General features: G+C 48.4%; 1 protein-coding gene across 1 annotated transcript in view; it reads right to left on the bottom strand.

Moving 5' to 3' along the window:
- SF3B2 (splicing factor 3b subunit 2) overlaps positions 1-20,264 on the bottom strand; it is a 39,351-nt gene extending 19,087 nt beyond the window's left edge. Inside the window, exons 1-9 of the mRNA XM_075569778.1 lie at positions 20,145-20,264; positions 15,376-15,413; positions 7,611-7,658; positions 7,275-7,451; positions 4,608-4,662; positions 4,306-4,388; positions 937-1,042; positions 711-796; positions 1-30 (exon numbers count right to left, since the gene is read on the bottom strand). The exon at positions 1-30 is cut by the window's left edge and continues 171 nt beyond it. Of these exons, the coding sequence (XP_075425893.1) occupies positions 1-30; positions 711-796; positions 937-1,042; positions 4,306-4,388; positions 4,608-4,662; positions 7,275-7,451; positions 7,611-7,658; positions 15,376-15,413; positions 20,145-20,163 (642 nt within the window). The 5' untranslated portion in view covers positions 20,164-20,264. The remainder of the gene's footprint in view (positions 31-710; positions 797-936; positions 1,043-4,305; positions 4,389-4,607; positions 4,663-7,274; positions 7,452-7,610; positions 7,659-15,375; positions 15,414-20,144) is intronic.
- Between the last annotated feature and the right edge of the window lie 1,387 nt (positions 20,265-21,651).

The raw sequence follows: 21,651 nt of genomic DNA, 5'->3' as shown, positions 1-21,651 counted from the left end.
CTTTTTACGGCTCCGGCGCCTGCGACCCTTCTGTAGGAAGGTACTCACATATATAAGTGTGTGTATACACACACACATACAAAGCGGTAGTGACAGCTACTCGGCCTCCATATGTGTTTGTGTGTGCGCTCGATGCGTAGCTGATGGGGGAAGGGGGTGAGATATGCTCCCCCTCTCTATACTCCTGTGCATCCTTTCCTCCCTCCCCCTCTATACTTCTGTGCATCCTTTCCTCCCTCCCCCTCTCTATACTCCTGTGCATCCTTTCCTCCCTCCCCCTCTATACTCCTGTGCATCCTTTCCTCCCTCCCCTCTCCTCCCCCTCTTTACTCCTGTGCATCCTTTCCTCCCTCCCCCTCTATACTCCTGTGCATCCTTTCCTCCCTCCCCTCTTCTCCCCCTCTCTATACTCCTGTGCATCCTTTCCTCCCTCCCCCTCTATACTCCTGTGCATCCTTTCCTCCCTCCCCTCTTCTCCCCCTCTATACTCCTGTGCATCCTTTCCTCCCTCCCCCTCTATACTTCTGTGCATCCTTTCCTCCCTCCCCTCTCCTCCACCTCTATACTCCTGTGCATCCTTTCCTCCCTCCCCTCTTCTCCCCACACTTTATCCTTTCCCCCTCCTCATACGGTCGGACGCTCCATAAATCCGTTACGCCTCAGTCTATCCTTCATTAACAAATGAGTGAGTGGGGTTATGGTAGTGTCACCTCCTTCCTGCTCAGGCTGCTGGTCTCCTCCTCTGTCTCTGAGGCCGTCAGAACCTGGCGGAAATCAGCATCAACATCTTCCTCTTCTGCGAGAGAGAAACAGACTCTAGGGGTGGAACGGAGGTGAAGGGGAGATAGACCCAGGGTGGGGAGGGGGCAGAGACAGAGGGGAGAAGAGTGCTGGTGAAAGAGAGATAAAGGAAGAGGGGTGTGAAGGAGGTGTTACCTGTGGGCACTGGCACAGACACCATCTCTTCCTGTCTGATCTCCTTCAACTGAAGAATCTTCTCAAGGACCTGAGGGATCTTAGGGCCAACTATGGAGTCATCCATCTGTAAGGGGGAAGGGAGGGAGAGATGAGGTGGGCGAGAGGGGGCGAGAGATAGGGGGAGAGGGAGGAGCGAGACGTGAGATGGGGGAGAGGGGAGGAGCGAGACGTGAGATGGGGGAGAGGGAGGAGCGAGACGTGAGATGGGGGAGAGGGAGGAGCGAGACGTGAGATGGGGGAGAGGGAGGAGCGAGACGTGAGATGGGGGAGAGGGAGGAGCGAGACGTGAGATGGGGGAGAGGGAGGAGCGAGACGTGAGATGGGGGAGGGAGGAGCGAGACGTGAGATGGGGGGAGGGAGAGCGAGACGTGAGATGGGGGGAGGGAGGAGCGAGACGTGAAATGGGGGAGGGAGGAGTGAGAGAGATGGGGGGGAGGGAGGAGAGAGAGATGGGGGAGGGAGGAGTGAGAGAGATGGGGGGAGGGAGGAGTGACAGAGATGGGGGGGAGGGAGGAGTGAGAGAGATAAGGGGGAAAGAGTGAGATAGGGGGGAGGGGGAAGGAGTGAGATAGGGGGAGGGGGAAGGAGTGAGATAGGGGGGAGGGGGAAGGAGTGAGATAGGGGGGAGGGGGAAGGAGTGAGATAGGGGGAGGGGGAAGGAGTGAGATAGGGGGGAGGGGGAAGGAGTGAGATAGGGGGAGGGGGAAGGAGTGAGATAGGGGGGAGGGGGAAGGAGTGAGATAGGGGGAGGGGGAAGGAGTGAGATAGGGGGGGAGGGGGAAGGAGTGAGATAGGGGGGAGGGGGAAGGAGTGAGATATGGGGGAGGGGGGAAGGAGTGAGATAGGGGGAGGGGGAAGGAGTGAGATAGGGGGAGGGGGAAGGAGTGAGATAGGGGGAGGGGGAAGGAGTGAGATAGGGGGGAGGGGGAAGGAGTGAGATAGGGGGAGGGGGAAGGAGTGAGATAGGGGGGAGGGGGGAAGGAGTGAGATAGGGGGGAGGGCGAGGAGTGAGATAGGGGGGAGGGGGAGTGAGATAGGGGGAGGGGGAGGAGTGAGATAGGGGGAGGGGGAGGAGTGAGATAGGGGGGAGGGGGAGGAGTGAGATAGGGGGAGGGGGAGGAGTGAGATAGGGGGGAGGGGGAAGGAGTGAGAGAGATGGGGGGAGGGAGGAGAGTGAGAGAGATAAGGGGGAAAGAGTGAGATAGGGGGGAGGGGGAAGGAGTGAGATAGGGGGGAGGGGGAAGGAGTGAGATAGGGGGAGGGGGAAGGAGTGAGATAAGGGGGGAGGGGAAGGAGTGAGATTGGGGGGGGAGGGGAACCAGTGAGATAAGGGGGAGGGGGAGGAGTGAGATAGGGGGGAGGGGGAGGAGTGAGATAGGGGGGAGGGGGAGGAGTGAGATAGGTGGGAGGGGAGAGGAGTGAGATAGGGGGAGGGGAGGAGTGAGATAGGGGGGAGGGGGAAGGAGTGAGAGAGATGGGGGGAGGGAGGAGTGAGAGAGATAAGGGGGAAGAGTGAGATAGGGGGGAGGGGGAAGGAGTGAGATAGGGGGGAGGGGGAGGAGTGAGATAGGGGGGAGGGGGAAGGAGTGAGATAGGGGGGAGGGGGAAGGAGTGAGATTGGGGGGAGAGGGGATCAGTGAGATAAGGGGGAGGGGGAAGGAGTGAGATAAGGGGGAGGGGGAAGGAGTGAGATAGGGGGAGGGGGAAGGAGTGAGATAGGGGGGGAGGGGGAAGGAGTGAGATAGGGGGAGGGGGAAGGAGTGAGATAGGGGGGAGGGGGAAAGAGTGAGATTGGGGGAGGGGGAAGGAGTGAGATTGGGGGAGGGGGAAGGTGTGAGATAGGGGGGAGGGGGAAGGGTGTGAGATAGGGGGGAGGGGGAAGGAGTGAGATGGGGTGGGGGGAAGGAGTGTGATGGGGAGGGGGAAGGAGTGAGATAGGGGGGAGGGGGAAGGAGTGAGATAGGGGGGAGGGGAAGGAGTGAGATAGGGGGGTGGGGGAGGAGTGAGTAGGGGGGGGGGGGAAGGTGTGTGATATGGGGGGGGGGGAAGGAGTGAGATAGGGGGAGGGGGAAGGAGTGAGATAGGGGGAGGGGGAAGGAGTGAGTTGGGGGGGGGAGGGTTGGGAGGTGTGTGGGGGAGGGTTGGGATAGGGGGAGGGGGAGTGAGATAGGGGGGAGGGGGATGAGTTAGGGGGGAGGGGAGGAGTGAGATAGGGGGGGGGGAGTGGGGGAGGGGTGTGGAGTGTGTGGGGAGGGGGAGGTGTGAGATAGGGGGGTGGGGTGGGGGAGTGAGGGAGGGGCGGAGTGAGATAGGGGGTGGGGGAAGGAGTGAGATAGTGGGGGGGAGGGTGGAGGTGTGAGTGTAGGGGGAGGTGTGTGATAGGGGGGAGGGGGAAGGTGTGAGTTGGGGGGGAGGGGGGTGTGTGAGGGGGGAGGGGGAAGGAGTGAGATAGGGGGAGGGGGAAGGAGTGAGATTGGGGGGAGGGGGAACAAGTGAGATAAGGGGGAGGGGTGAGGTGAGATAGGGGGGAGGGGGAGGAGTGAGATAGGGGGAGGGGGAGGAGTGAGATAGGGGGGAGGGGGAGGAGTGAGATAGGGGGGAGGGGGAGGAGGTGAGATAGGGGGAGGGGGAGGAGTGAGATAGGGGGGAGGGGGAAGGAGTGAGAGAGATGGGGGGAGGGAGGAGTGAGAGAGATAAGGGGGAAAGAGTGAGATAGGGGGGAGGGGGAAGGAGTGAGATAGGGGGGAGGGGGAAGGAGTGAGATAGGGGGGAGGGGGAAGGAGTGAGATAGGGGGGAGGGGGAAGGAGTGAGATTGGGGGGAGGGGGAACCAGTGAGATAAGGGGGAGGGGGAAGGAGTGAGATAAGGGGGAGGGGGAAGGAGTGAGATAGGGGGAGGGGGAAGGAGTGAGATAGGGGGGAGGGGGAAGGAGTGAGATAGGGGGGAGGGGGAAGGAGTGAGATAGGGGGGAGGGGGAAGGAGTGAGATAGGGGGGAGGGGGAAGGAGTGAGATAGGGGGGAGGGGGAAGGAGTGAGATAGGGGGAGGGAGAAGGAGTGAGATAGGGGGAGGGGGAAGGAGTGAGATAGGGGGGAGGGGGAGGAGTGAGATAGGGGGGAGGGGGAAGGAGTGAGAGAGATAGGGGGAGGGGAAGGAGTGAGAGAGATAGGGGGGAGGGAGGAGTGAGAGAGATAGGGGGGAGGGAGGAGTGAGAGACAGGGGGGAGGGGAAAGGAAGGGGGAATGGGAGAGGTGGGTCAGGAGGAGATAAGCGAGTGCCTGTATAACACAGTGAATAGAACAGACCAGGCATAGCAGAGGTATCTCACCTCTTTGCCGTCATCTCCAGATGATTGGATAGGAGCACGGGGACGAAGGGTGGAAGGCAGCAGGGGGGGGATGGGGAGGTTACCTGTGGAGAGAGAAAACTTAGTGAGTGTGTACTACAGCAGTGTTTCCCAACTCCAGCCCTCAGGGAACCCCAACAGGTCCGGTGTTAAGGATATCCCTGCTCCAGCACAGGTGGGTCAACCAGCGACTCGGTCATTTTGACTGACTGTTAGGGTTCCCTGAGGGCTGGAGTTGGGAAACACTGTACTACAGGAAGGCATAGGGCAGTACAGAGTGTTACCTCGCGGCAGGAGCAGGGAACGTGGGGCAGAAACATCCTGATCCATAAGAGACACCTGTGTGTGAGAGAGAGTGTGTGAGAGAGAAACCACAGCAGAACTGGCTGCACACTATCAGTGCCTGTCACAGGCTGAGAGACCCCCACATCCCTGTGTGTAACTGTTACCCAGCTACCGTGCAATCATTATACCCTAGCTCGTGTTATTCATGCACTGTGTAATCATTATACCCTACCCCCTGTAATTCATGTACTGTGTAATCATTATACCCTACCCGTTATTCATGTACTGTGTAACCATTGTACCCTGACCCCTATAATGTACTGTGTAATCATTTTACCCTACCCCGTTATTAAAGGTTCTATGTAATCATTATACCCTTCCCCGTTATTCATGTACTGTGTAACCATTATACCCTACCTCTGTTATTCATGTTCTGTGTAATCATTATACCTACCCCCTGTAATTCATGTACTGTGTAACCATTATACCCTACCCCTGTTATTCATGTTCTGTGTAATCATTATACCTAACCCCTGTAATTCATGTACTGTGTAATCATTATACCCTACCCCGTGTTATTCATGTACTGTGTAATCATTATACCCTACCCCCTGTAATTAATGTACTGTGTAAGCATTATACCTACCCCCTGTTATACATGTACTGTGTAACCATTATACCCTACCCCGTTATTCATGTACTGTGTAACCAGTATACCCTACCCCCTGTTATTCATGTACTGTGTAACCATTATACCCTACCCCATTATTCATGTACTGTGTAACCATTATACCCTTCCCCCTGTTATTCATGTACTGTGTAACCATTATACCCTTCCCCCTGTTATTCATGTACTGTGTAACCATTATACCCTACTCCGTTATTCATGTATTGTGTAACCATTATACCCTTCCCCCTGTTATTCCTGTACTGTGTAACCATCATACCCTACCCCGTTATTCATGTACTGTGTAACCATTATACCCTTTCCCGTTATTCATGTACTGTGTAACCATTATACCCTACCCCCTGTTATTCATGTACTGTGTAATCATTATACCCTACCCCGTTATTCATGTACTGTGTAACCATTATACCCTTCCCCGTTATTCATGTACTGTGTAACCATTATACCCTACCCCGTGTTATTCATGTACTGTGTAACCATTATACCCTACCCCATGTTATTCATGTACTGTGTAACCATTATACCCTACCCCGTGTTATTCATGTACTGTGTAATCATTATACCCTACCCCCTGTAGTTCATGTACTGTGTAACCATTATACCCTACCCCCTGTTATTCATGTACTGTGTAACCATTATACCTACCCCGTTATTCATGTACTGTGTAACCATTATACCCTACCCCGTTATTCATGTACTGTGTAACCATTATACCCTACCCCGTTATTCATGTACTGTGTAACCATTATACCTACCCCGTTATTCATGTACTGTGTAACCATTATACCCTACCCCGTGTTATTCATGTACTGTGTAATCATTATACCCTACCCCCTGTAATTCATGTACTGTGTAACCATTATACCCTACCCCCTGTTATTCATGTACTGTGTAATCATTATACCCTACCCCGTTATTCTTGTACTGTGTAACCATTATACCTACCCCCTGTTATTCATGTACTGTGTAACCATTATACCCTACCCCCTGTTATACATGTACTGTGTAACCATTATACCCTTCCCCCTGTTATTCATGTACTGTGTAACCATTATACCCTACCCCGTTATTCATGTACTGTGTAACCATTATACCCTACCCCATTATTCATGTACTGTGTAACCATTATACCCTTCCCCCTGTTATTCATGTACTGTGTAACCATTATACCCTTCCCCCTGTTATTCATGTACTGTGTAACCATTATACCCTTCCCCCTGTTATTCATGTACTGTGTAACCATTATACCCTTCCCCCTGTTATTCCTGTACTGTGTAACCATTATACCCTTTCCCGTTATTCATGTACTGTGTAACCATTATACCCTACCCCCTGTTATTCATGTACTGTGTAATCATTATACCCTACCCAATTATTCATGTACTGTGTAACCATTATACCCTTCCCCGTTATTCATGTACTGTGTAACCATTATACCCTACCCCGTGTTATTCATGTACTGTGTAACCATTATACCCTACCCCGTGTTATTCATGTACTGTGTAATCATTATACCCCCCCTGTTATTCATGTACTGTGTAACCATTATACCCCCCCTGTTATTCATGTACTGTGTAATCATTATACCCTACCCCGTTATTCATGTACTGTGTAACCATTATATCTACCCCCTGTTATTCATGTATCGTGTAACCATTATACCCTACCCCCCGTTATTCATGTACTGTGTAAACATTATATCTACCCCCTGTTATTCATGTATCGTGTAACCATTATACCCTACCCCCTGTTATACATGTACTGTGTAACCATTATACCCTTCCCCCTGTTATTCATGTACTGTGTAACCATTATACCCTACCCCCTGTTATACATGTATCGTGTAACCATTATACCCTACCCCGTTATTCATGCTATGGCTATACCGAAATATTTTTCTGTCATTCCAATAAAACTTATTTGATTTAAATGCGAAAAACAAGCGATACAGAAGCAGATAAGATCAGATGTCTCTCACCTTGGGACGCCCGTCGTGCTGCAGAGAGAGCAGCCCCCCCTGTGATGGCTTTCCTCCCTCAGGGTCAGAAATCGGACGAATAGGAAGGGCCAGACCTAAGGAGAAGCCCCGGCCCAGAGAAGGCGGAGGAGGAGGAGGAGGGGGGGCCTGGATGGAGGAGAGAGGCATCCCGGCCATCTGAGGAGAGAGTGTGTGAGACAGGGGGGAGGGGACGGGGCGCAGGAGACGGGGGGGGGGCGGGGGGAAAGGGACGGGGGGGGGGGGAGGGGGGGAAGGGACGGGCGCAGGAGACGGGGGGGGGGGGGGCACAGGAGACGGGGGGAGAGCAAGACTTACCTGTGCCAGTCTGGCAGCTGTGGGGGAGATTTCACTGTCATCCCGAATCTGAGGAGGGGGAGAGAGGGAGAGAGGGAGAGAGAGTGTGTGAGTGGCGAGCGTAACTGCCATTGACTTGGATAGGAGATCGGAGAGAGATGCTCCCTACAGCTGCTTCTACCACCAACATATCAGAAGTACTTTGGAAGTTTCAGCATTTTGGATCGATGGAGACCCTTAACTGCTAGACAGTGAGAAGCTGTGGAATGCAATGGTTCAAAAGGAATAGCAAAACAGGAGACAACCTCAAGAAAACTGCAAGACACAAGGCAAGGGGAACTTTTACACAAAGGAACTGCTTAGAGTTAAAAGACTCCTCTGCCTGTGGGGATAATGTAATAATATAACATGGAAGAAAATGGGAACCATGATTCAAGCATTAACCAACTTCCCCAAAAGGGATCCACAAGCCTGGGGAGCCCCTGTCCGCGGGACATCAAGGCAGGAAAACAGAATAAAGCATTTAAAGAAACGACTGTCCAAAACACCCTTCAACACCAGGGGGGAGAATGTTACAAAGGCTGGAGGAGAGTTTAAACTAGGATGGAGGGGAATGAAACAGATAACGAACTAAATGGAATAGAGGAGGATACAAGGGGGTATGGAGGTAGAATGGGGGCAAGTGCGAGTTTGGAAAGCAGCGAGACACCCATAGTAAATACAGATAATACTAGAAAACTTATAAAGACTAAACCAAGTTGGACTAGAAAGGAAGGAGCAGATAATAGTACAGGCTGAAAAAAAACCTGAAATGCTAATGCAAGAAGCCTGACAGATAAAACGGGGGAGCTTGAATTAATAGCTGCAAGGGAGCAGTATGATATCATAGGCATTACTGAAACATGGTGGGATGAAACTCATGACTGGACAGTTAATTTAGAGGGTTATTCTCTTTTTCTGAAGGATCGAGCAAATAGAGTAAATATGTTAAAACGGATCTAAACCCCATTCTAAGGGATGATGTCTATGAAGGGAATGATGAAAATGTAGAGACTTTGTGGATAGAAATTAGCAGTGGAGGTAAAAGTATTAAGAAAATGTTTGTGGGAATATGCTATAAACCACCAAATATCTGCGAGATTGAGGAAGCTAAAATACTTTTGCAATTGGAGAAGGCATCAAAACTGGGTCATGTTTGCATAATGGGGGATTTAAATTATCCAGACAGACTGGGGCAATGATATTAGCATTACAACAAAAGGAAACAGGTTTTTGGGGGTGCTTAAAGACAATTATATGACCCAAATTATTGAGGAACCAACCAGGAGAGGGGCAGTACTGGATTTGGTCATATCAAACAATGTAGAAGTAATAACAAATATTCAAGTCCTGGAATATTTGGGTAACAGTGATCATAACATGGTCTCATTTTAAATAAATGATCAAAAAACAGATTACTTGGATTCAACAAAGACCTTAAACTTTAGAAAGGCAGATTTTAATAAACTGAGGTCTAATCTAGTATTTAAAATCAGAGACAGAACATAAAACACAGACAGAGCTCAGTTTTTAGCACATCCAGTGAAACTCATACACGGTACAGTGCCTGAATATATATGTATAAATATCGAGTAAAATGGTCTTTTAGTTTAACATTTTTGGCCAAAATTGTTGTAAGCCCCTGAGCCAACTGCACGGCAGACCACATACATACAGAGTGCTTTTCCTGGTAATGTACAGGTCATTAAAAGCTTCAATCAGACTTAGAACTTTGCAACTAATATTGACAGATTTACTATAAATCATTCTTCCTGTTACTACACAGGTTATTAAGAATTTATATTAGCGTTAGGGACCCCTGATTTGTGGTCTGCCGTGCAGTTGGCTCAGGGGCTTACAACAATTTTGGCCAAAAATGTTAAACTAAAAGACCATTTTACTTGATATTTATACATATATATTCAGGCACTGTACCGTGTATGAGTTTCACTGGATGTGCTAAAAACTGAGCTCTGTCTGTGTTTTATGTTCTGTCTCTGATTTTAAATATATATTGCGATGCTCAGTAGCACTCCTCTGTGACACTCATATGCTTATATATATGTTGTGGTTATTTTGGGGGTTCAATAGGAGCTTGTTGGGTGTCCAGTATGTCTAATCTAGTAGTAATACAATGGGATGGTGTTTTTGCAGGGAAAATGTAGAAGATAAATGGGCAGTCTTTAAAACATTGTTAGAAAAGCACATTTATCAGTGTATACCCATGGCCTTGGGTAATTAGTATAAAATAAATAAGTCAAAACCAATGTGACTAAATACGCAGGTATTGGAGGAAATGGACAAGAAGAGGAAGGCGTTTAGATTCTTTAAGTCAGAAGGGACAGAGACATCGTATCAGAATTATAAGGAATGTAACAAAAATTGCAAAAGGGCAATTAAATTAGCAAAAATGGATCATGAAAAAAGGATTGCAATAGAAAGTAAGATCAACTCTAAAAAGTTATTTAAGTTCCTTAATAACAAAAAAAGTGAGAAAAGAAAATATAGGACCTTTTCAGTGTGAGATGGGTAGACAGATTATTGTAGATAAGGAAAAAGCTGAGGTATTAAACAAATTCTTTGCCTCTGTGTTTACCAGGGAAGAACCAATTTCAATAATAGTGCTGCAAGAGGAAGCCACAACCTCCATATTAGTGAACAATTGGTTAACTGAGGAAGAAGTTCATAAGCGGCTTGAAAAATGAAAGTAAATAAGGCACCTGGCCCCGATAGCATACATCCAAGAGTTCTCAAGGAGTTAAGCTCAGTAATAGCAAAACCATTATATTTAATATTGAAGGACTCCATTTCCACAGGCTTAGTACCACAAGATTGGCGTAAAGCAGATGTGGTGCCAATATTTTAAAAGGGAGCTAGATCACAACCGGGGAATTACAGACCTGTAAGCCTGACTACAATAGTGGGGAAACTACTTGAAGGTTTAATACGGGATAATATACAGGAATACCTAATGGAAAACAAAATTATTAGTAATAGTCAGCATGGATTTATGAAGGATAGATCTTGCCAAACTAACCTTATTTGTTTCTTTGAGGAGGTAAGTAGGAATTTAGACCAGGGTAATGCAGTTGATGTGGTCTACTTAGATTTTGCAAAGGCTTTTGATACGGTTTCACACAAGAGGTTGGTGTACAAAATAAAGAAAATTGGACTCAGTAATAATATATGCACCTGGATTGAAAACTGGTTAAAGGACAGACATAAGAGGGTTGTCCTAAATGGAACTTTTTCAGGTTGGGCTAAAGTTGTGAGTGGAGTACCTCAGGGATCGGTACTGGGACCCTTGCTTTTTAACTTGTTTATTAATGACCTTGAGGTTGGCATCGAGAGCAAAGTCTCAATCTTTGCTGATGATACGAAATTGTGTAAGGTAATAGAATCAGAGCAGGATGTAATTTCTCTTCAGAAGGACTTGGAGAGACTGGAAAAGTGGGCAGGTAATTGGCAGATGAGGTTTAATACAGATAAATGTAAGGTTATGCATTTGGGATGCAAGAATAAAAAGGCGACTTACAAATTAAATGGGGATATATTGGGGGAATCCTTGATGGAGAAGGATTTAGGAGTGCTTGTAGACAGCAGGCTTAGCAATAGTGCCCAATGTCATGCAGTAGCTGCAAAGACAAACAAGATCTTATCTTGCATTAAACGGGCAATGGATGGAAGGGAAGTAAACATAATTATGTCCCTTTACAAAGCATTAGTAAGACCACACCTTGAATATGGAGTACAATTTTGGGCACCAATCCCAAGAAAAGACATTATGGAACTAGAGAGAGTGCAGAGAAGAGCCACCAAATTAATAAAGGGGATGAACAATCTAACTTATGAGGAGAGGCTAGCTAAATTAGATTTATTTACATTAGAAAAGAGGCGTCTAAGAGGGGATATGATAAATATATACAAATATATTCGGGAACAGTACAAGGCGCTTTCAAAAGAACTATTCATCCCACGGGCAGTACTAAGGACTCGGGACCATCCCTTAAGGTTGGAGGAAAGGAGATTTCACCAGTAACAAAGGAAAGGGTTCTTTACAGTAAGGGCAGTTACAATGTGGGATTCATTACCCATGGAGACTGTGATGGCAGATACAATAAATTTGTTCCAAAAAAGGTTGGACGTCTTTTTAGAAAGGAAAGGTATACAGGGATATACCAAATACGTATACATGGGAAGAATGTTGATCCAGGGAGTAATCTGATTGCCAATTCTTGGAGTTAGGAAGGAATTTATTTTTCCCCTTATGAGATATCATTGCATGATATATGTCACTGGGGTTTATTGTTTGCCTTCCTCTGGATCAAAAAGTAGATATAGGATAAAGTATCTGTTGTCTAAATTAAGCATAGGTTGAACTTTATGGACGTACGTATGTATGGCTACACCCAACATGGTGACACAGGGGTTAAAACTGACTTCGTGTTTTACCCCGATCACGGGAAAGCCTGGCACAACGTGCTCATTCTCTAAACATGTTACACACGGGGGCAGGCAGATCCCAATCCATCAGGGGAGCGGGGGAGGGGACTAGCAAAACAATGCTCACTGATCATGTATATAACACGGGGACGGTATTAATTCAGGGAACTGAACACAGCCTGGATCATTCTGAGGAAGTGTTCCCAGGTCTCGGATTAGATACAATACCATCTGTTTAAAGGCTAGTTGAACATTTAATGAAACCCACAGTATATTATTGCAACTAATAGATCCGCAGTGGTATTTCAACTAAGGCTAAGGCCCCGCTCCCAGAGTCAGCGCACCTGCGCTGCTGACAGGCGGTGCGCTGAGATACACAGACCGCGATCTGCGGTCTGTAGGGAGCGGGAGCCGGAGCGGGAGGTGGGCGGTTTGATCGGGAGGTGGGCGGGAGGTGGGCGGTTTGACAGGGAGGGGGGGCGTGGCTTGAGCGGAGGGACCCGCTACTCTCCCCCCCCCCTCCCTCCACGGACTCGGGCTGGAGCTGGAAGGTAAGTTTAAACACACACACGCAGGCACTCATTCATATATACACACACACACACACACACACACACACACACACACACACACACACACACACACACACACACACACACACACACAGGCACTCACGCACTCATATACACACACACACACACACACACACACACACACACACACACACACACACACACACACACACACACACAGACAGACAGGCACTCGGGCACACACACACACAGACAGGCACTCACGCACTCAGACACATACACACACAGACAGGCACGCACTCAGACACACACACAGAGAAAGGCACTCACCTGCTTTCACTCCACACTCCTCCCCGCTCCCCGAAGCCTCTCCTCCTCCCGAAGCCTCCCCTCCCCATTGGCTCACAGCCACACCACGTGACGCGTCAACGCTAGGAAACACCATTCTCTGGTGTCTCCAGCGGCTGACGCGCTACAGCGTGTAGTCAGCTGTGCAGCCAGTGGGGACCGGGACCGGCTCGCGAGGATTCCCCTGCTGGTGGGGGACTCGCGACCCGCCGCCCGCGCCAACGAGCGCAGCGGGACCGAGGCCTAATGCTCTCTTTGTTACTGAGGGTTGAATGCGCGCTCATGTAATACAGCGGAGGTAGATAGGCTTCGTCTTGAGAAGGAAAGAAAAGGTGTGGGGGGTAGGGGGGTGATATCGCTATATAACCAGGTTCTAACGTCTGTGTCGATAAAGGATCCGTCCCCATCAGCTGACGTCATTGTCGTCTGCGATACCACGACGATCGTTTTGTGCCACAAGTGTGCTTCTTCATGGGGGAGGAGTTGTGGCTTGAGTGCAATAATAGGGGTTTCTTTTGTTATCATCTCAATCATTTTTGTATCTATGTAGCACCTGTTCCCGATGCACCCCATTGCTAGACCACTGGAACTATTTACTTCTCAATACTAAGGTTGAGAGGTTGATTAATTTATTTCTCTTGCTGTACACAAGAGGATGCCTGGGGTTCACAAGAGGATGCCTGGGGTTCACAAGAGGATGCCTGGGGTAACTACCTTAGTCACAGCACCCCCCAAAAAAAGATGCATGTCTAGAAGCGTTGCTTCACAGCGTTGGCACTGGAGTTAGTAGGATGGGTCTCATGACACATTAAAGTACCCTTTTTACATATTTTGATTCTGGGTCCTTTCCTGCTCCATTCGGTTCGGGCGCTCCTCCCAATTTTTTACTCCTGCGTACCACCATTGGAAGCTGCACAGCCAGCCAGCCACACCAAGGAACGTGAGTACTTTTGCCAATTTAGGGGAACCTGCCAATGAGATTGATCGTGGGTGGGCTTATACTACGCACTACCTGTCTTCAGGAGGACTGTACCCATTATTGTTGTTGCATTATCACTACTCTATATTTGTGATTATGGATTTCCTTTGTATGGTGGTTCTGGCATTATATCATCATTGGCCTGGCATTTGAGCGCTTTTGCCATTTTTCTATCTGGGCACAAGAGGATGCCTGGGGGGCACAAGAGGATGCCTGGGGGGCACAAGAGGATGCCTGGGGGGCACAAGAGGATGCCTGGGGGGCACAAGAGGATGCCTGGGGGGCACAAGAGGATGCCTGGGGTAACTACTTTAGTCACATCACCCCCAAAAAAAGATGCATGCCTAGAAGCGTTGCTTCACAGCGTTGGCACTGGAGTTAGTACAGTTTAAAGACTCCATTCTGCAAAAACTAGCAGCAATAAAAACCCTAGATCAACTTAAAAAAATGATATCGCAAAAATTAAAAATGACTACAGAACTGCAACCATCCATCCAAAGAAAGGAGAGATGGAGCACAGCTGGTAGTAAATAAACTGTTATGGAGAGTGGGACCCAGGTAAAAAATGTTTCATGGATCAGTGCAAAATACAAAAACTGAGCCCTCAGGCAGCCCAGCAACGCGTTTCGAGCTAGTAGCTCTTTCTCAACATGCACCTTGAGAAAGAGCTACTAGCTCGAAACGCGTTGGTGGGGGCCTGAGGGCTCAGTTTTTGTATTTTGCACTGATCCATTAAACATTTTTTACCTGGGTCCCACTCTCCATAACAGTTTATTTACTACCAGCTGTGCTCCATCTCTCCTTTCTTTGGATGTCCGGTCACTGTGGAGTAACGGCAGCACGCACCCACGGAGGAAGTTCTGTTGAAGACCCCACAAATGTGAGTTATTCCAACCTACACATCTGAATTACCTTATACTTACCCAACCGATGTTTATGTCTGGTCACTAGCCAGTGAAAGTCACACATTATTCTAGTGGGACTTTTTCCAGCTATTCGGTATCTAGTGGAAGTGGTTTTATTTCAGTGTTGGAGTTTTTTGGTCTGGGAATACATGGGACCTCCAAGGGACACTATAATGCTTTAATGTCTATAGGCTATGCGGCCAGTGGCTCATGTTAGAGCACCATACAGTTTTTGTGATTTTTTACAGAACTGCAACCACAGGACTGAAACGACAGACTGAAGACCTGAATCTTGAGAAGAAACTGGAATAAAAAATGGTCAAAGAAGAATGTTAAAAAAGCGCAAACAAAGGAGATGAAAACCTTTGGCACTGCAATGCGAGCGGTAAAAGTCAGGATAGAAAGGCTGGAAAAGAGACCGACCCAGGCTACCAGTCATCGGGAAGGTGAGCCCCGAACGTGGGAGAGGATCACCATGGAAATCCATGAGCAGGAAAGAGGCTGGAGAGAATCACATGGTACATCTCCCTCTATATTACCTGCACTGTGGGACGATCCATCAACTCCTCCCGGCTTCCTGCAGGTGAAGATACATACACACGTGGTTAGAGAGTGTATATAGAGAGATAGATTGAGAGTCAAGTCACGCAAACGGCACGGAGAGCCAGCAAAGTCAAAATCGATGATAAAACGATAACTTTCTCCATATTCTTAATCGACAGGGAACTGAGATGTCAAATAAGAATACGGATAAATTAAATAAACGTTATCCTTTCATCACGTCCATTGAGCGTGTGCTGGCTCTCCTTACGTAACAGTGCTTCAAAAATACCAAAGGGGGGGAAAAAAGAAAAACAGAGCGTTGAAAGTGAAGTGAACAAATATTTTAAGATGAGCGACAATACTGTGAATACAATAAAACACGCGAGTCAAAGCGCGCATGTAAACCCACCACGTATAACCGGGGTTGCCACCTCTCCGGGTTTCACCCGGAGACTTAGGGTTTGGCATCCCCTTCTCCGGGCTACGGGTTTGTCCCTGAAGTCTCCGGGTGGGCGGGTTGTTACAGACAGGGCAGCACTGTAAGTGACTTCCCATTGCTACATCACTAACATACCCTCTGCATTTCTCTGAGGACTATCTGTTTGCAGAACTCATTTCCTCCCTTCGCTGCCTACTACATCCGAGTCACAGCCCTATGCTCTACTGCACATGCAGGGGACCATGGGAGTTGTAGTTTTTTTTTTTTTTTTTTTTTTTTTTTCTCTCTCTCTCTCTCTCTCTCTCTCTCTCTCTCTCTCTCTCTCTCTCTCTCTCTCTCTCTCTCCTCACCCCCTCTCTCTCTCTCTCCTCACCCCCTCTCTCTCTCTCCTCACCCCCTCTCTCTCTCTCTCCTCACCCCCTCTCTCTCTCTCTTCTCACCCCCTCTCTCTCTCTCTTCTCACCCCCTCTCTCTCTCTCTTCTCACCCCCTCTCTCTCTCTCTTCTCACCCCCTCTCTCTCTCTCTCTCTTCTCACCCCCTCTCTCTCTTCTCACCCCCTCTCTCTCTCTCTCTCTTCTCACCCCCCCTCTCTCTCTCTCTCTCTTCTCACCCCCCCTCTCTCTCTCTCTCTCTCTTCTCACCCCCCCTCTCTCTCTCTCTCTCTTCTCACCCCCCCTCTCTCTCTCTCTCTCTTCTCACCCCCCCTCTCTCTCTCTCTCTCTTCTCACCCCCCCTCTCTCTCTCTCTCTCTTCTCACCCCCCCTCTCTCTCTCTCTCTTCTCACCCCCCTCTCTCTCTCTCTTCTCACCCCCTCTCTCTCTCTCTTCTCACCCCCTCTCTCTCTCTCTCCTCACCCCCTCTCTCTCTCTCTCCTCACCCCCTCTCTCCCTCTCTCTCCTCACCCCCTCTCTCTCCTCACCCCCTCTCTCTCCTCACCCCCTCTCTCTCTCTTCTCACCCCCTCTCTCTCTCTTCTCACCCCCTCTCTCTCTCTTCTCACCCCCTCTCTCTCTCTTCTCACCCCCTCTCTCTCTCTTCTCACCCCCTCTCTCTCTCTTCTCACCCCCTCTCTCTCTCTTCTCACCCCCTCTCTCTCTCTTCTCACCCCCTCTCTCTCTCTTCTCACCCCCTCTCTCTCTCTTCTCACCCCCTCTCTCTCTCTTCTCACCCCCTCTCTCTCTCTTCTCACCCCCTCTCTCTCTCTTCTCACCCCCTCTCTCTCTCTTCTCACCCCCTCTCTCTCTCTTCTCACCCCCTCTCTCTCTCTTCTCACCCCCTCTCTCTCTTCTCACCCCCTCTCTCTCTTCTCACCCCCTCTCTCTCTCTTCTCACCCCCTCTCTCTCTCTTCTCACCCCCTCTCTCTCTCTTCTCACCCCCTCTCTCTCTCTTCTCACCCCCTCTCTCTCTCTTCTCACCCCCTCTCTCTCTCTTCTCACCCCCTCTCTCTCTCTTCTCACCCCCTCTCTCTCTCTTCTCACCCCCTCTCTCTCTCTTCTCACCCCCTCTCTCTCTCTTCTCACCCCCTCTCTCTCTCTTCTCACCCCCTCTCTCTCTCTTCTCACCCCCTCTCTCTCTCTTCTCACCCCCTCTCTCTCTCTTCTCACCCCCTCTCTCTCTTCTCACCCCCTCTCTCTCTTCTCACCCCCTCTCTCTCTTCTCACCCCCTCTCTCTCTTCTCACCCCCTCTCTCTCTTCTCACCCCCTCTCTCTCTTCTCACCCCCTCTCTCTCTTCTCACCCCCTCTCTCTCTTTTCAGTAAAGCTGCTTCAGTTCCTCCCTTTTGATAGCAATGAGGTAACCTTGTCTTTGTTAAATTAACTCAAGTAAAGTAAACTGAGATAAACCATTGTAATAAATTAATATTAATCAGCGACGACTGTGTCTGCAACAATTGTCATCAGCGTTAGTTATAAATAATAGAAATTATGTAAGGTATAATTCCATATACCATTAACGCAGCAACAGTGCCCGCAACAGCAGTCTCCCGCCATCTCCCCCTGCAACTACTGTCAATATGGCTGTGCGGCGTCAAATGGCGCTGCGTTGCCATGCCAACGGGAACATCACGTGACAGCATCATGTGATGCTCGTTGCCATGACAATGAGACGCCACATGATGTCACGACGTCATGCGGTGCCACGTTGTCACGGCAACTTGACGCCGCGTGACGTTACATAGCATCCCGTTGTCATGGTAACAGTGTCATTTAAAAAAAAATATCCAGGTTGACCATCAGTCGAAGGTGGCAACCCTGCCTATAACGTGGTTTAAATCCTGTTATAATCATTTGTAAAGCAGCTCAAAAACCCTTTAAAGACCGTTGCACAGGTCTTGTGATTGTAGCGATGTCGTCCAGGTAAGAGGAACGCAGGGTGTTCACAAAGAGGATGTATATATAAATGAAAAAATATAATAGTGGAACCAATTTACAACTAAAAAAGTGTGTATAATAATGTGTCTATGTCACTCACATATTTCCCATATGTGTATAGCATATAAGAGTCTTTCCCCCCCTCCCTCCCCAGTTGTATGGAGGTAGGTGGCACCTCCCCCCCAGAGCTCACTCCTCCTCATCTTTTTAACTTGGGAGGTCTTTTCACTTTGCTGCAAAGATCAGGATCCACTATGGTTCTTTCCCCTCATACAGAGGTTAATGGAAGGGTTCACAGTGCAGTACCTGCATTCATTTTGGTTATACCTTGACGTGGTATGCAGGCTTATGACGCTTTGGACAAAGGATTTTACTAAATAACCAAGTATTTAAACGTTATACTTATTACTTTATATATTTTGTCAATTGGATGTAGCATTGGGCACCCTTGTCTTTTGTTGTTCTCTCTGATGGGAACAAGGTTATTTCCCTAGTGTAATCTCCTTTAGGGTACTACAGTGGTCTCCCAATCGATCTCAAGTCTCTTTACTTTTGCGATCGATTGGGAGCCCATTGCTCCCATCAGAGAGACAGAATCTCTGATATGCTATACACCGAGGGGAAATATGTGAGGGATATAGACCAGGGGTGCGCAAAATGGGGGGCGTGAGATTTTCTGGGTGGGAGGTGGGTGCTCGGCAGTTAGAGGCCCCGCGCCTCAAGGCAATTATGCCGGGAGCTCGCGCGAGGCCTCTGACTTCCCTTACCTGGTCTCCAAAGGCTTCCAGCGACGCAAACGTCATGACGTCAGAAGAAGCCGGACGCAGGGGGGTGGTAGGTGAGCAGGCAGGGGAGCGCAGACTTAAAAGTTTGATAGGACATTATACACACTTTTTTAGCTGTAAATTGGTTACATTATTATATTTTTTCATTTTTATATACATCTTTGTGAACATCCTGTGCTCCCTGGAAGGCATCAATGCATTAGCTGCCACGAAAGTGTGCTGAACTTCTGGATCATATATATATATATATATATACACACACACTAATGTAGGCGTATATATATATATATATATATATATATATATATATATATATATATATACATTATATATACATTATATATATACATATATGCTTCATTCAGTGTAACATCGCCGGAAGAAGAGATCAGTGTATCTCGAAAGCTCGCACAAATAAAAGCATTTCGTTAGCCACAGAACGGTATCATCTATTTATTTTTTGATTATTGAAGCTCGGCTAACACGGTACTGATACCTCTACATGTATATATATATATATATATATATATATATATATATATATATCTTGACAGAACAATAATAGGAACGGGATAGGGAAAAATTGTGCTAAATAGGCAATTTAATTAACCTGTGTTGCTACTAATAGTAATATATTGCAGTGCAATCCTGGCTCTAATCAAGAGCGATCATTAAATAAAAAGCTAAAGTGTAGCACCAAATACTTAAAGTTCAGCATCCCCAGAAAACTCTCACATGGATAGTGCCATCAGGGAGGTCCCTGCAGGGAGTTCTCCTTACTCTCCCCGCAGGGAGTTCTCCTTACTCTCCCTGCACCCTGCAGGGAGTTCTCCTTACTCTCCCCGCACCCTGCAGGGAGTTCTCCTTACTCTCCCCGCACCCTGCAGGGAGTTCTCCTTACTCTCCCCGCAGGGAGTTCTCCTTACTCTCCCCGCAGGAGTTCTCCTTACTCTCCCCGCAGGGAGTTCTCCTTACTCTCCCTGCAGGAAATCCCCCTTACTCTCCCCGCAGGGAGCCCCCTTACTCTCCCTGCAGCTGCTGCATGTCTAAGAGACTAGTTTCTCTCTGTGCTGGTCTATGCGGACAGTGGGACTGTAAAGGTAATTGTTGATTTAAAAAACTAACGTTTGGCGTTCCCCTGCACAATAAATATATATAACACACTAACCCTCTGCAGTCTCCGCCATGTTGCTGTAACGCTCCTCTCCGCGTCGCGCCGGAAATACGTCACACCCTGAGGTTTACTACTGGCAGAGGCGTCTCTTCCAGGGCCGTGGGAGGCGGTGTGGCGGCCATGTTGGTTGAGGGCCAGTCACAGGCTGCGTGGTGTGACGGAGGCGATGACGTCACGCGGCACGCAGCGGCCATGTTGATTGAGGGTATGCCAGCAGTGAAGAGCAGGGGAAAACGCGGGTGCTGGCAGCGTGTGAGGAGGGGCGTGGCCATGGGAAGCGCAGAGTGAGGAAGGAAGATGGCTGATACGGTTTCACTGTGGGTCATGTGGTGATAGCTGGGTTTAATGGGTACAACGTTATTAATACAATGTGGAGAACCTAGATAATGGGGTCAGGGTTCAGACCTGGGAATGTCTTACAGGGTCACAATAAATGGTGAGGGAGTTGGTGAATGTATTGAGGTTTAAGAGTATGCCAGGGTTGGGTAAAGTGATAAAGGTTTATACACTTGGGCCCAGATCCACAAAGGGGTGCTTAGTAGTAGGTGTCCCGGGAGACCAGGACAATTCACCGGGATCAAGGCACCAGCCAGGACATCGGAATAAAATAAAGGATATTTATAAAAAAAACAGATTGTAAGCTCCGCGGGGCAGGGACCTGCGCCTGCAAAATGTCTCTGTAAAGCGCTACGTAAAACTAGCAGCGCTATACAAGAACATGCTGCTATTATTATTCCTGGCAGAGCCAGCACCACAGCACCATACGCAAACAGAGCTATAACCGGGGGGATCATAGCTAACTAGGTGCTGGGCGCGGTATCGTTAGGCTCAGGGCCGCCGAAAAATTTCCTGGGGCCTAGGACTACAGTTCTGACTGGAAACCCCTAAATCGGCAGTGTTGTGAGCCCCATTTCACACCTCACGAGCCCCCTCTATTTCCCACCCTCTTCCCATGTATTACTCTCCCTCCCTCAATTACCCCACTCTCACTCAATCCCTCCCGCCTCACATGTATTTCTCTCCCCTGCATCTCACTCTTACTCCCTCTTTTCCTCACTCACCCCCTCCATCAATTACCTCACCCTTACTCAATCCTCCTCGCTCATTCTCTCCCCCCTCACACGATTCCCCTGCCAAATATTTACCAAAAAACCCCGCTCCAATGCAAAAAACTTCCCACCCGCATATACATACCAAAAAAATCCCCACCCCCCCAAATATATACAAACCCCCAAAATACATACAAAAAACCCCACCTCCCCAAGACATATATAAAAATCTCAATACATATAACCCCCCATACATATATAAAAAACAAATGCATATAAAAAAATGACCCCCAATGCATATAAAAAAAGACCTCAATGCTTATAAGAAAAGGCCCCAATACATATTTAAAAAAAATAAAACACATATAAAGAACTACATATAAAAAAGCCCCAATGCATATAAAAAAAGACCCCAAACTTATTTAAAAAAAACATATAAAAGCCCCAAATAC

The sequence above is a fragment of the Ascaphus truei genome, chromosome 14 (assembly GCF_040206685.1).
Source record: "Ascaphus truei isolate aAscTru1 chromosome 14, aAscTru1.hap1, whole genome shotgun sequence".
Lineage (NCBI taxonomy): Eukaryota > Metazoa > Chordata > Amphibia > Anura > Ascaphidae > Ascaphus > Ascaphus truei.
Note: the sequence above shows the minus strand (reverse complement) of the source record. Positions and strands in the feature narration are given on the sequence as shown.